This window comes from Cryptotermes secundus, unplaced genomic scaffold (assembly GCF_002891405.2).
Source record: "Cryptotermes secundus unplaced genomic scaffold, Csec_1.0 scaffold60, whole genome shotgun sequence".
Classification (NCBI taxonomy): Eukaryota; Metazoa; Arthropoda; class Insecta; order Blattodea; family Kalotermitidae; genus Cryptotermes; species Cryptotermes secundus.
The window spans coordinates 551,000-567,191 of NW_019731568.1; the positions used below are offsets into that span (position 1 = coordinate 551,000).

Genomic DNA, 16,192 nt, shown 5'->3' on the forward strand with positions numbered 1-16,192 from the left:
TGGGATTCTATTGCTGTCCCTACAGATCACCATTTCTGATGCTCATATAAACCAGAGAGGGCAAACTTTACACAGAATATGCCAGATTGGCGAACACGTGACTTAACAGGTGTGAAACCAAGTAGTACAACTGATTTAACATGTTTTTTAACCAATTTATGCATAATTTTCATTTTCTCACAGACCAGATCTGGCCTGCTGTCCACAGTTGGCCCATCCCTGCAGAAAAAAATTAAAGGGGCATCAAAGTATTGAGGAGTTAAAAAGGGATATAATTTTGCCCCAAACAGGTCACTGCATGAATTATTCAAAGTTTTCATTTTTACATGTGTGCCAGATTCCCCATAAGCCTCTTTAAGATCTTGATGACACTCGTGCTGTACGGTCTCTGGCACGTTCAATCTTTATCCAACTCCATTGTTCCTGTTTCGAAAACATCGTGACAACACTACATTAGACGGCCAGCTAACACGAGGCTCTGTTCTTCTCGTCACTGCGCATGCACGTGATGTGGGAAGGGAGAGTCCATTTGTTCTGAGGTAAGGCAGGTATGTAACTAACGTGTGGTATAAGCGACATTATTTGGTTCCATTGCATGGCGTCTCTACAGCAGTGTTGCCACTATTAAAGTTCCAACCCTCATATATGTTTACTTTCATTACCAAATCTTTCTTTTCTTGCTACATATTACAAGAAAGAAAAATGTCTTTTCATGACAACTCACGTTTTTGGAGGAGGCACACCTATATACCTTCTCTTTAACCATAGTACTTCTCAAAACTATTACACATAACACTGTAAATCAGATAATACTCAACGTTAGAACATTCTTTCATACAGCATTCAAGTATAAGCACAGTAACTATACACAACATTTTGCTCTTAGAGTATGTACAAACAAACAAATTCATGAATGAGTGTGCCATTTTTTTATTTGTTTGTCCATCATTTTGATGCAGACATAAAACATTTTGCAGTAACTCAGCAAGACTGATTAAACAGCCACACAGCATGCACAGAAAATAATAAAAATTAATGTATCATATAACAATAATAGTAACATTAACAATAACTCAGACATGCATAAAAATGCAGTATCTCTTAACAAAAATCAAAGAAACAACCTTGAAATAGGGAAAATTAATTAAATAGGAGCAAAGAGGTGTAATCCAACTTGGAGTTACAAAGAGATTTCTTATGCCTCACTGGTCTTGACATTCATTACCATAGATACAAAACTATGATGGCTAAAATAATAAGCAGTGCAGATAGTGTACTGTTTTCCTCGTAACCAAAAACATTTCAATTGAAAGTTATAGGCTTTACTAAGATCTGTATTTTACAATACACATAACTTTTTGCACAATGAACAATTTTTCTGTAAAATTTCAGAACGTCAGACTTACAGTCATTAGACAGACACAGGTCAAACCGAAATTCCCCCCAATACAAAATTGCAACAGAATATGTTGAATAATTCTGAAGATGAAACATGCGGATGAACACACCCTCTGATATGTATTTGTTTCAAGCATTAGCTCCACAAAACTGCATTAAATGTATTATGGTAATCTCAGTTCTCACATTGTTGTTTGTACACAGGATGGATATTCCCTAAGAAATAATACTCACTTTATAATTAGAGCGTTCACTAATTTGTAGAAGAGGAAAATGGCGTACTATCTTGACACACATGAGATGGGACCGACATACTTTTTGGAATTTCAGAATTACTGGGTTTCTGGACTTTAGGTATTTATACAGCTGTAGTTACATTGACACTGGTTGTCCAGTGATTGAGGTTAGCTCTTTCTAAGGGACCCAACAGAGTAGGTGTCTCCCACCTAACCTGAAGATGGAAACAGATCCAATTTCAGAAACGCTGCCTTCTCTACTTTTCTTTTTAAGAATACTGGATGATGGGCAAAGTCCAAAAATCCAGTAATTCTGAGTGTTATGCACCACCATCAGAATCCTTTTGAATCTACTCATTGCAATTTCTTTACAAATTAATTATACCCTAAGGATGGGGATATGAAACATTTTTGTGGGATTCAAATGAAAAGACAGCTAGAAGTGTTGGGTATAACTTGCAACAACACATGTGTGCCCATTAGCTCCAACAAGCCCATTTTATAGCTCTGTTTTGGATTTATAGAATTTGATTCAATATGATATGAAGGAATATTACTGAACTTCACTGACCACATCCAATGCCTACATCATGTTACAAATTAGTATGTTTTATGTACATATATACTTTAAAGTTGCTTGATATTTTACAAACAATAAAAAGAATGACTATATATATGTGTACATATCATTAGTTCATCTTTTAAATGCTATAATTACTGTTTAAGGTATTCACACACATATATATAAGAATGTTTTCAGACCTTCCAATAAAGTCTGTGCTGCCAAAGGTAGATGAGATCATACTTAGTAGGAAAATTTGAGTAGAAAGTAAAAATATAAAATTTAATAACAGATTCATTAATCTAAAGTGAGGGTGTACATGCATACAGATGGACATTGTATTAAAATATGTACTCATGCTCTGTTGCAAAACATGCCCAAAATCAGTAACTCTGGCATCCATTAGAGGTGCCAGTAGGGGGTGGGCAAGCCTTTGTACCCCACTGGATTAAAAATAAATTGAAGAAAAGGCGGAAGTAGCAGTAGTAACTGAAAGAATTCTTAAAACTCTACTACTCTATATACTCTTAACACAATTTGTAAAAATAAGTTTTAAATGGCTCAAGTGTAAGTTGTAAACAAATTTTTTGCTTCCTCCCCCAAAAAGAGTCTTGATGGTGCCTATAACATCTTTCGTAGATGAATTAAACTTATGAAGCAATTTTAGTTTTACCTGCACAACATCTTTTCTATTTGCACAAATCGCTCATGCAACAAACACGTCACATAACAAACAAGCAAAACAACTGTCAGACATAAGCATGCCTGTTGTAGATGCTGCCAGCTGGTTCAGCCCAGCATTGCTTCCACCCACAGACCACAAAGACTTGATCTTGCTGAGAACGTAGCTGGGCCAGTATCGGCTCTCTGTTGAGGATGTCATGGATGCTAGAGAGGAGTGGATAATTGGAGAGACAAATACACCATAGTTCAATTTATACCTGTAAGCTAATAACAAACATGGTATTTCTAAACACATTTGAAGAGTCAAGAATCCTACAGTCATGCTAACTATACTTCAATACAAGGATGGCTAATGACACATTTTCCAGCCTAGTCTCTTTATTCTTCAACAAATACAAAAAGGAAGGTTTACAAACCACTGCCCTAAGCTATGGCTGTCATAGACAGAACCTTGTCTTCTTGATATACTTCAACATCTGGATGAATTTAACTGATGTACTTCTTCACTGAAATTCATTCATGACAAAGGAAACCTTCTATTATAAACATGGTACGATATGTAAGGACAAACACTCATAATAAGTATAAACAGTTCAGTCAGTAAAGCAAATGGTGATGGCATGGATGAGCAGAATTCAGTTCCAAGCATGGATTTTTATCTTCATTACCATGGTGTCAAGACTGGTTCTAGGCATATCTAGCCTCTTAGTTAATGGATGCATGGGGATCTTTACCCACATATATAGTGGTCAAATTCAAAGCTGACCACTTATCCTAATTAGGCCCAAGTTTAAAAATGCATGGCACTTCACACCTAGTTCTCTTACACCCCTGGAATAGTAATTATGCAGAGGGGCTATATATTACAAATACTTTGTGCCTCTTCGTAACAGTTTTGATAATGATTACACTGAAACCACAATTTCACTATGTTTGACATGCATGACTCACCAGAGAGTGCAGAAGGGTTGTCCATACTGTCAGCTGGGACTCGTAGACCATTGCATCCACGCTGGTTCCAAGGGTTTCTCAATGACCTGGGGCTGAGAAAGAATCTCCGTCGACTCTGTGGTGGGGTAGGGCAACCTAAAAATGACAGAACATAGGAATTAACTGTAGCACTGCCAACAGAATTGATATTCTGCACATAAACTACCATGTGGGTTTTATGATGTCTACTATATATACATATATATATATACATGTGCAGGGCCTATATCTATATGCTTGTATACGAGGGGGGACCCAAAAATAACCGGAAACGACCTGTTGCGCGCGCATGCTTTGTAGTTATGAGTTGTGCTGCTAGGTGGTGTTAGCTGGGGGTCTCCCGTGACTGTTATTGAGCTGGCGTCAGTCTGAGTTAAGTGGTTTGTCCGTGGTGCTCTGTTGTGTGCGTTCCTGTTTCAACCCTTTGGCGATTAGTGAGATGGCCGACCAGAAGGAACAAAGAGTGTGCGTGAAATTTTGCTTTCTGTTAGGGAAAACTGCAGCCGAGACTGTTGGGATGCTTCGGCAAGCCTTTAATGATGATGCTTTGGGGAAATCACAGGTCTACGAGTGGTTTTCCCGTTTCAAATCTGGCAACATGTCAACAGAAGACATGCCACGCCCCGGGCGTCCTTCGACAGGAAGAAATGACGAAAACATTGCCAAAATCAAACGTGCAATTGATGAAGATCGTCGAAAGACCATTGACCAACTTTCTGAGGAAACGAACATCTCATAGAGCACGGTCCAGCGAATTTTAACCGAAGGTTTGCACATGAGACGGGTGTCTGCAAAATTTGTTCCTCGCTTGCTCGGAGATGACCAAAGAGAAAACCACGTGAATGTTTGCCGCGACTTGAAGAGTGAAGTGCAGTTTTCCCTAACAGAAAGCAAAATTTCACGCACACTCTTTGTTCCTTCTGGTCGGCCATCTCACTAATCGCCAAAGGGTTGAAACAGGAACGCACACAACAGAGCACCACAGACAAACCACTTAACTCAGACTGACGCCAGCTCACTAACAGTCGCGGGAGACCCCCAGCTAACACCACCTAGCAGCACAACTCGTAACTACAAAGCATGCGCGCGCAACAGGTCGTTTTCGGTTATTTTTGGGTCCCCCTTCGTATGCATGTGTGTGTTTAACTGCAGCTCCTAAAAAGATCTATATTTATGCAATGTATCAACATTCCTTTTTGAAGCAAGGAAAGTCAAAATTAATTTGAATACATATGTGTAGGCCTTTATATATGTAGTTGTGTCATGATCCAGTTCTTTTCATGCTAAACAGTTTTGACAAGTACCATTCTATCTGAGTTTATATAAAGTAAGGGACATATCAGACTGATAACTGCCATTCTAGTATTCACTACTGCTGATACCAAAGCCTGCCAGTTAACACCATCATAAACTACCGACCTGACCCACAGGAACCAAAATAAAACTAACTAGACAACCTCTGATGTTCCTTGTGCAAATACCGAATTTAGTAAAAATCCACTATGTTGTACTAGAAATGTAACATGCTAACAGACTGACAAACCATAACCTTCCATTATGAGTTCATTTTATTCACTTCATGCATAAGAAAGCAAAATATTATCTCCCCTCTACACTTAGCCCTGAAAAGTTGTTTCTTAACTTCAACTCTTCTGACCAAAATATTTGTGAATGTTCTCATCGCCCTCATACATGCTATGTGTGTCACCCATCCAATCTTCTTTGTTTGGACTACACTGATAGTGTTCAGCAGAGAGTACATATTATTAAGTTACTCTCACTTTCTCAATATTCCTGTCAAACTCCATCCACCCTAGGAATAAGGGTGTGTTATCATTTACTGGTGACATTGCTCATTATATTATCATTAAAAAATTGCACTATTCTGTTCTAAGCATACTTCCGGTATCCATACACCGGTGGTAAATTCAAACATACTTACACTGGAAATACAGTCTTGCAGCAGGTTGCCTGGTAATAGGATGGATGGCTTTACCTGCTCTCTTCATAAAAAAATACCCATTATGTCAACTTGTTCAAACTATTTTGCTCAAATTTCATTACTTTTCCATAATATGGCCCCACATAATGCCAAGCAAGTCATATGGTTCAAAATGTAACTGTCTCGCATAACACAGCTACATACGTGGGTTTGTGGAATATGGGTACCATTGTTTCCCAGTTGCTTCTGTAGGAAAGTGCATGAACAGCTGAGTCCAAGGGCAAAGACCATGATACTTACTTTGGGTCATGATGGTGCTGCTGCTGTTGTTGTTGTTGTTGTTGTTGTTGTTGTTGCTAATGGTGTCATTGTTGCGCAGTGAACGCGCGGGGGAAGGTCTGGTCTTGGGCAGCCGGCTGGGTGATGGCCACTCCGAAGTAACCCCTTGCTCCTGTCTCGCCTGCAACATGTTACACAAAACTCTCACTTATGTATTTAGAGATGAGTGAGAATACCGTCATTTCATTCAAATTGAAATAAATTCCTGTTGCAGAGACCTTCAGTTCTACAAGTCCTGTGTTATCAGTGTCCTGTAGTGCCCCCCCCCCATGAGGACTTTGGCTGAAGAAACGGACGCTCCTCCCGTCAAGTTGACCCGCCCCCTTAACTCACAAGTTTGCCTTACGGCTGCACTGTGATGGAAACTCGATTGTAATACGAAATTTAGCTCAGGGGTTAGCGTGGTGGGCTCGTGTGTAGATGGTCATAGGACTGAACCCCATTCGAGTGCAATAATCTTGTGTTGCTTATAAATTTAAACACCGACATGTTAATTATTATTATTATTATTATTATTATTATTATTATTATTGTTTTATTTATGGGAATAATTTATCATTGAAGTAATTTATGTTTTGGTCAATTATTTGTTAACTTCTGTCTACCAACGGTAGCTAAAATAGCTCAGTCGGTATAGCAACAGGCATATGTCTTCACGGCACACGACTTAATTAATTAAGCGCAGAGACATCTCTGGCTCTTTTGTTCTCAGTCTTAGGTTCTAACATGCTAGGTGAACAAATAGTACATTTTTTCTTGCCTGTGAAAGGATGCTGTAGACATACGTGTACATAGTAGAAAAGCAGAGGAAGAAGAGAGAAAAAAAAGTAAATTTTCTACAGAATATGTGGTTTCAATGTTGGTGGATATGCGCCCTATTTTCTCAAAATACTAGAACACGGTACCCAACAGCAGAAACAAAAGCAGATTAAACTTAGTTTTTTTTTCTACTATGCGACGGGAAAATATACACTCTATACACACACAAACACGCACTAGCCTATATATGAAGGGCGCTCCATATATAATGCCTATTTTTTTGTGTTAATTTGTGACGTCTGAGCTAGATGTTGGTGGTGTTGCAGTAAAGGGCGAACCTTCCCGCCAATCTACGGTTACTTTGGTTGTCGTGCGACATATAGCGACAGCAGAGCAGTCTACCAAAATGGCGTCTGACATAGAAATGTGTATGAAACATAGACGTGTTATTGAATTTCTCACTGCTGAACAAATTGCAACCACTGACATCCATCGACGCTTGCTAAAGGTGTACGGAGACGATACAGTGGATGTCAGCACAGTGAGGCGGTGGGTAGTGCGTTTCAACAGTGGCGAGAGTGAAGTGCACGTCAAGCTACGCCCTGGGCGTCCCTGCTCAGATGCCGCTCCTCACAATGAACAACGCCTCGATCAGCTCATCTGTACAGATCGGCAGATAACCACCAGGGAACTGTGTGCACGGCTTAATATCGGCTGTAATGCATTGGAAACAACGTTGGGGAAGCTGGGTTATCGCAAAGTTTTTTTCCAGGTGGGTCCCGCGGATGCTTACACAGGACCCCAAAACTCATCGAATGGCAGTCTGTCAGGACCTGTTGCGACAGTCTGAGGCTGAAGGTGACAAGTTTCTGGATAGCATCGTCACCGGAGATGAGTCGTGGTGTCATCACTACGAGCCGGAATCCAAAAGACAGTCCATGGAGTGGCGACATCCGGATTCCCCAAGAAAAAAGAAGTTCAAGAAACAGCCATCGGCAGGGAAAGTGATGTGCACGGTCTTTTGGGATAGGCGGGGTATGATTTTGTTAGATTTCCTGGAGCCTGGCGAGACTGCCAATTCTGAATGCTACAAGACGACGCTGACTAAGCTGAAAGCCTGCATTTCCAGAGTCAGGCCATAGAAGCAGACCTTTCGCTTGCAACACGATAACGCTAGACCCCATACCAGTTTGGCGAACAGAGCGCACACTGCAAATTTTGGCTGGACTGTCCTACCACATCCACCTTATAGCTCCGATTTAACACCTTCAGACTTCCATCTCTTTGGGCCTATGAAAGATGGACTACGAGGGCAACATTTTCCAGACAACGATGCTGTCATTGCAGCTGTAAGAAAGTGGCTAGCCTCTGCTGGCGCAGTCTTTTACGAGCACGGCATACAGGCTCTTGTTCATCGCTGGCAAAACTGCATAACGATTGGTGGTGATTATGTGGAAAAATAACTGTAAGTAGCTGAAATCTTTCTCTATTTAACTGTGTTATTATGCTTTCTGTATCTGCTGTAGTTTTCATTAAAAAATAGGAGGCATTATATACGGAACGCTCCTCGTATATACTCCAGCCAGCATCAGTTGTTATACACACAAGGAAACCTATAGACATACGAGTATTAACAAATAACTTTTAGTGGCGAACTCAAGAAGTAACAAGTAATATGGTTTAACAGTTTAATCAAGATTGACACTCAAACTCTTCCGCGATATGTGACTCGTCCATCTGTTATTACTGTGCATCAGATTTAGAAAGATTTAATAATTAATAATTAGATTTAATAATTTTATATATAATACTGAGTTTAACGTTTAATATGCAACTAATGCGTCAATGTATCTATTTGGCTAAATTATAAACACACTACATGGCTATCTCTTACTGTAACTTTAACGGATGTATTCAAACAACGGAGGGCCTCAAAAAGACACACGCCAAAACATGTTTCACACTTCGTAATTACTGGGAAGAGAACATGTTGCATGATGGAAATCATGCGCATTTGTATCTACTTCCTGCCCTACACAAAAATGTTTTTAGATACGAAATTTTACAAAACACGGCGAACTGTAATTAATGTCTTTCGCTCCGTGACCCACGAAACATACAGACGATAAATTCATGTTGCAGAATACTTAGTGTAATATAAAATATTATTAATGCCGTCCAGTGTGATTGATAAATGTTGCGTTTCTTTAATCCTTCATCCATTACATGTTTCGGTCGTAAAAGATGAAAGATTAAAAAAAACATAACATTTATCAATCACACTGGACGACATTAATAATCTTTTATACGGCTACTAGTGTGACGGACCAAGATGACCCAACTCAAACTTAGCGTAACCTGAACAATGGAGGAATGTAAAATGGCGATTCAGACTTCAGATGAGTCTAAACGGTTTAGCGAAGTATGCCACTAAAAAGAAACACACGCTAACGTTCCTTGTAGTCTCGATTTTTTGGTTAAAAGAGACGTTTCGAAAGCTGTCTCTCCTGTAGTCAGTTTCCGCCATATTGTCTAGTACTTCTCGAGGAGCAGCGTTATCCGAAGTTACGTCCGTGCCGTTCTCACAGTTCAGTTATGAGTCCAAGTTGTTGAGCATTGGCACTTGCACAACGGAGATATTAAGTTTAAGGCCGTAACTACGACCTTATAAACATCCGACCCACGCCGTGTCTACCTCTGTCTGGCTCCACATGAGACAAATTTCGCGGAGGCGGGAACAAATAAGAAAGGGGAGATGCAAAAGCAAGTCGAGTTAAAAACAGTAGCAGTTAGCATGCCACATTTTTAACACCGGCTTCATTACATGCACTGTGAAGTAAAATGAGGAATTGTTCATAATTTTTACTAAAGTTGCGGAAGTGGGAGGTGTGGTAGAAAGGTTTTATGACACAGATATTCCACGTTCACTTAGGCGCTTCGTCACACCAGGGCGTTACTCGATCTGCTTTCAGAAAAGGTACTGTATTACATTTTATGAGCATCCGCTCTCCAGTTATCCAGGTGATGACATACGTGCAGTGGATCGTGCAGGTGCTGACAGATACAGGAACGACAGAGCGTGTCTAATTCTCTCGCTTGCTTATTTAACGACGCTCTCTAACTGCAACGAATCGAACATGAGGATGGTTGTGAATGATGAATTGAAAACAATGCGGAAACGGCTGTGACCTATTCTAAGTTCTGTCCCAGAACTTGTATCGAATGACTGAGGAAAGCCATGAAAACCGACCGGGTCAAGAACAGAACCCGAGACATCCAAATTACGACTCAACTGCGATGTTCGCTGTTTCGGATTCCCAAACCGTTCAAGAATTACGTAGTACAAACCAAATTTCAAAATGACGTAATGGATACTATGTTCTCTCTTGACACTGATACAACACAGGCCTAGCTTACTGATAAATCGTTTGAATGTACGCAAGAAATTCAGACATTCGTGGACAACATAAAATCAGTAAAAATTCATACGCCAACAGACCAGTGAGGTCCAGGAGTTTAACTTAAAAGCATTAGGGATGCTACTGTATATCAACTGAACCGCCTCTGTGGTCTAGTGGTCAGAGTTCCTGGCTACAGATCCAGAGGTCCCGAGTTCCATTCCCGGAGTTAACAGATTTTCTGAGACGTACTGGGTCTGGAAGAGGGTCCACTCAGTCTCGTGAGGATGACTGACGAGATATTTTATGGAAACAGCGGCTACGGTTTAGAAAATATAAATTATCGGCCGTGGGGATCCGTCGCGCTGACCACACGACACCCTATATCCGCTAAAGTTGGCACTAACTTCGCTGACAAGCGGAATTCGCTCCGTCGGTATAGTTCGTTTGCGGACTACAGACCACGGAGTCTTTTGTTTGTATTATTTGTCAACTAATGAGCCTGACAAATCGAATTTATAAAAAAAAAAATCTGTTACAGCCGTCAAACATGCTGGACCTCTTCTAAATCCGAAACACTGTCTCGAAAACACATTGGAGGCAAGACATTTTTATCGCGGAGTCACTATATTCAGGAAATACAGATTTGAATAACGACTTATTACAATACTAACTTCATGGGGCTGAGACCTTCTTGGGAAGCCGCCAGCTGTGCAGCTACTCGAGAGCTTCCCAACATTTTATGGAACCTGAAGGTTCATTACCGTGTTCACAGAAGCCCTCCGCTGGTCTCTATCCTGAGCCAGATCTCTCCAGTCCCATACCACCTCACCGTATATCTCTAAGATCCATTTTAATACTATCCACCCACCTACAACTTCGTCTTCCTAGTGGTCTGCTTCCTTCTAACTTTCCCACCAATATCCTACAAACATTCCTCTTCTCGCCCATTCGTGCTACATGCCCTACCCATCTCATTCTCCTTGACTTGATCATTCTAATTATGCTTGGCAAAGAGTACAAGTTAGGAAGCTCTTCGTTATGCAGTTCTCTCCAACCTACTGCCAATTCATCTCCGGTCCAAATATTCACCTCAGTACCCACGCCCAACCCCCAAGCTGGAGGACTATACCTTGTCGGCTATCCACGACTGCTTATTCAGTATATTCGCAGCTGCCTTCCATGACTGGAGAGAATCTCCTCCATCCGTACTGCAATACACAATAATTAAATTTAGGTGAACAATACTCCGTACTGTCCGTAACTTACACAATTTAATACATTTTCAGTCACCCTTCGTATCTGGAAAACGTCTCCTCTATCTACAACCTAAGATGCGCCATGCCTTGCCGACAATGAACCCACTTTTAACTTGCGGGGCAGAACAGGTGTCGACGGGCAATGGTTCACTCCCCGGCACAAGCTGATAATCGAGGTTCTGAGGATGCCTTGGTGAATTTCCATTGCAAGGAACATTCTTTAAGCATATCGAAAAACAGATATTAATGCAGTTTGTGGTTTTCTAAGTGCCCTGGAGATGAAAGCAGCAGGTTCCTCTGAAATGCTGGTAACCTTCTGTCAGACTACATGCCGTCAGAAAAACACAAGCTAATTTTCACCACTCTGAAAACTTCCCATCCCGTAAAGGTTTTACTTTCTCGGATGCGCGAACGTGAAAATTAAACCTTCGTAAAAGGAGAAGTTAGTTAGTGTACGTGTTTATTATGAAGTTCATAACAAGCTCACTGAGGCTGCTAGCAGAGGCTGTCAGATATATCTGCAGCGCTTTGCGCGAGAGAAACTTTCGTTATGAGGACAGAGAGGGACCGCGTCTGTGGTCCAGTGGTCAGAGTTCCTGGCTACAGATCCAGAGATCCCTGGTTCGATTTCAGGCGCTACCAGACTTTCTGAGAAGTAGTGTGTCTGGAACGGGGTCCAATCAGCCTCGTGAGGATAACTGAGGAGCTACATGAATGGAAAAGTAGCGGATCCGGTCTAGAAATCCGAGATTAACGGCAGTGGGATCCGTTGCGCTGACCACGCGACATCCTATAGCCGCAAAAGTTGGGCACTAACTCCGCCGACAAGCGGCGGTTTTTCGGTTGGTATAGTTCGCTTACGGACTAAAAAGCCACGGTTTTCTTTAAACTACTGTAAAACAGAGCGGGACATACAAGCCGCCATAGTTGCCACTCTGTCTTCATCTAGACTCCTGTCTGAAAAGATGTTCTAAAAGTATTATATGCACAACTCATCTACCTGTGTTTCTCTGAAGGTAGTAATGGCACAGGGCTTTTCGTCACAGCAGCGCTGCCACATCAGCATGTCGGATGGAGGCCTGCCCACACACCATGGGTTAAGATCAGAGTCCCTATGTAGTAACTTTGGTGATGGAGAAGTGTAGGTGTTTAAGCAGCGGGAACTGTTCAGTTCTTGTGTTCTGCGTCGCGAAAGATTAATCTGTCTACCAACTGGCAGATTAACAATTAGTAAACTAATCGACTAATGGCAAATAGAATAAAATTTGTAATGGGTTCGAATCTCTAATGAGCCAGTATCACTCTTCAGGAACCGCGAGAGTCCGCTGGGGAGGATTCACGGTTAAAATAAAAACAATGGGCACGCTTTTCTTCACGTCACCCTGTTGCAATGGCACTGGGGAAAAGGGCCGAGTGAGACTTCACATCCTTCCATACTTTTTGCAGATGGCCATTCATCTTATTTAGAATTCGAATAGGTGCCTAATTACCCACAGCATGATCGTTAAATGAAGAAACATAATGTACCCTGATGGCATCACTGTAATTACAAAGGGCGACTGCGTCCTTAACAAAACAACAACGAGACATGCAAGACACATTTCGTGGAACGAGCACAACAAAGACCTCGGCTGATGGGCTATACCAACACGGGCGTGCTTACTGCGCGAAATACAAGCTGTCAATAGCCGATCTCGTGATTTACTGTGAAATCGTACTATCGAGAAGCTTGCAAAAGTTGACAGGCGAATTCAAAGTGAGTATAAAATTTTCCAAATGCGATCTTTGCGATCCTCAACATGTTAATGGCCTTGACATTCATTTACGACGGATAAGCATACGTGTATAATTTCGTACACAAATCCGTTCCAGATGTTACCTACACTCTATACTGTGTCAATGAATATAACACCTATTCAGTTACACAACTGACATTACTAAACAAAAAAACTTTCCTTGCATGTCGTTACATATTCGGAACACCGAAGAAAAGTCATTCAATATGACGGGCGTTTCGGACTTTACGTACGATGTACCATTTTCGAGAAAATTGAAATCGACTGGGAATTCATGTAACATTGGGATGAAATTTGGACATATAAACCGTATTATATTCGTTGTACTGCACTTGGTGTAGACCAACGGTATCAAACTTAATCGAAACGCGTTCAGTAGTCCCAGAGATAAAACAAACGGACCTGACCATCCGTCTACGTGTGTTCAAGTCACGCACTTGAGGCAACAAATGGGCAATAATGCCGGAGACAGGCAGTACTTAGACTGCGCGACTTATTAGTAATTTCCTGGAATATGGAAATTCAACTAGGCATTCATTAACAAGGGGCACGCTGTAGCGTAGTTGGTTGAGGCACTATGCTACAAGCCGGATGTCGGGGGATCGAATCCCGATGAGGCCATTAGATTTTTTTAACTGACGTAATCCTTCCAGCCGCACTATGGCCCTGGGGTCGACTCAGCCTCTAACATAAATGAGTACTAGGAATTAATTAAATAATTTTCCTGAGGAGTAAAGCGCGGCCGGCGCGTAAGGTTGACAACCTTACTTCCATCTGTGAGCCGACTGTCTATAGAAAACGTGAGAGCTTCTACGTCTCACAACCCTATGGGCCTCCACGGTCTGTTACAGGGATACCTTCACCTTTTTATTCACGGACAATATTCTGATTCGATGACTGATTCTTTGAATCTTTCACAGCGATATACGCATTGCAGAGGCCATGCTGCGACGTTATAAGCTTATGTCCATCTTATCTACGAACAAGTGTACGTCATACCTTGAGTTTGCAATCGTAAATAAATCTTGCATACGGATGAATTTCCTCCCAGCGTACGTTGAAAACAGAATACATGAATTTGTAATGACATGACGGCAGTAGACCATCTAAAGCACAACAGTGCTCAACACGAAATCGGAATGTCCTTGTAAGATGATGAATGACTAAGGTCCAATTTCGCTCCGCCGTGGCCAAGAGACCCACTCAGTATTTGAACTAAAGGGTCTCGGAGGTAAAGGTGACTTCTGCGTGGAGATCTGGTCTGTCTAGTGCTAGTTACGCTCACAAGCGCTCCAGCCAAACGCCCTCATGAAAACGATACAGCTTCACTGTTTAACTCGCTTCTGATCGAAGGATTTGGTCCATTACATGTGCCCAATCAGAATCCGGGTCGTTCGTAAGTCCGTCCGTCACGCTCAGTATCTCGGACAATAATCATGACAAGACGATTAGTGTTAATACAGAAATTGCTCTTTCAAGGCGGAGACCTCGGAGAGAGTGTTAATTTCACTATTACTTGAAGAAAGCAGTCTTCTGGGATTTGGCACCGCGTATATGTGGTGTTAACCGACGTTTCGGAGCAACGTATCGCCTCCATCTTCAGGGTAGAAGAAAAAATATAAGAATTCTGCAAGCGAAGAGACCGTGAGAACCGGTAAAAGCAGTCTGCACTATAGTTTCATAGTAACCATGGAAACAAAACGTGTTCTGAAGGTCATAAGAACAGCGTGTGAAGAAACCACAGGCGTCAAATGCAAGTAACCATTACGAGCAACAAAAATTGTTCCTCAAATTGCAGTGCAGATCTTCCTGCAGAGCCATGCTATTTATGAGATAATGAATGTCCGAGACGCGAGGCAGGGCTTCTTTGACGGGGAATCGCTCTCCCATCAGAAGAAGGCATTAGCACTGGACAATACAGAAAGACATCGACAAAATTGCACGTGGCGGAATTCAAAGTTACGAATCGAATCGGTTAGTGCACAGGTAACGGCGAAGACTTGCATTCTAGAGGCAGTTTTTATTTTCAGTTTCTTGGGGTGGGGTGAGACTGAGTCCACTTGGAACCTCGGCCACTAATTGGTCTATTGTACCAGGCCCGGATGATAGATGATGAATGTGGAGCATTCGGTGGAGTAAGAACTGGCATGGGAAACCAAGTACTTGGAGAAAATCTGTCCTAGTGTCATTTTGTCCATCACAAATCCCACGATTTGACCTGGGCTCGAACTCTGGTCGCCGAGGCGGGAAGCCGGCGACTAGCCGCCTGAAGTGTGGCATAGCCTATTCTACAGGTAAGGGCCCCCATACACATACACAGTTTGGCCTCCAGTTCGGCCTGCACAGTTGAAGACTGAAAGACAAAACTGACGTGTGTGGTGCGGCCGGCCGGCCAATCGTTTGGGCTGTTGGCCTGTGGGAAACCCGTCAGTCCGTCAGTTCTGCCTGCAGGACCNCACGTGACGTGTGTGACTCAACATTATAGGCTGGAAGACCGTGATTGTGGCATGAAGCCTGCCGCTTTATCTGCGCGTGTATGGGGAGGAAAGGGAGGGGGTAAACTGTCACAGTTTTGCCTGTAAGGTCGATCGGAAGGCCAAACTGTGTGTGTATGGGGGGCCTAACTCCATCCGATTATCGACTAGATTTTGTGGTTTTCGTCTGTATATCAAAAAGAATACCAGTAAACTACAGCCGTTGGCCGCGCCATAGCTCAGGCGGTTAGTCGCTGGCTTCCCACTGCGGCGGCCGGGGTTCGATCCCGGGTCTGGTCAAGTGGGATTTGTGGTGGACAAAGTGGCGCTGGGGCAGGTTTTCTCCGAGGACTTT

At 42.1% G+C, this 16,192-nt stretch overlaps 1 protein-coding gene across 4 annotated transcripts in view; it reads right to left on the reverse strand.

Annotated features, from left to right (window-relative positions):
- The window catches only part of LOC111867047 (protein TANC2), a 634,194-nt gene that overhangs the window by 52,241 nt on the left and 565,761 nt on the right, over nt 1-16,192 (reverse strand). For 3 of the 4 annotated variants that reach the window (XM_023856516.2, XM_023856514.2, XM_023856513.2), the window contains 3 exons: nt 6,113-6,272; nt 3,832-3,966; nt 2,962-3,084 (listed from right to left, as the gene is read on the reverse strand). In XM_023856516.2, the coding sequence (XP_023712284.1) occupies nt 2,962-3,084; nt 3,832-3,966; nt 6,113-6,272 (418 nt within the window). The remainder of the gene's footprint in view (nt 1-2,961; nt 3,085-3,831; nt 3,967-6,112; nt 6,273-16,192) is intronic. The other variant, XM_023856515.2, reaches the window with a different exon arrangement.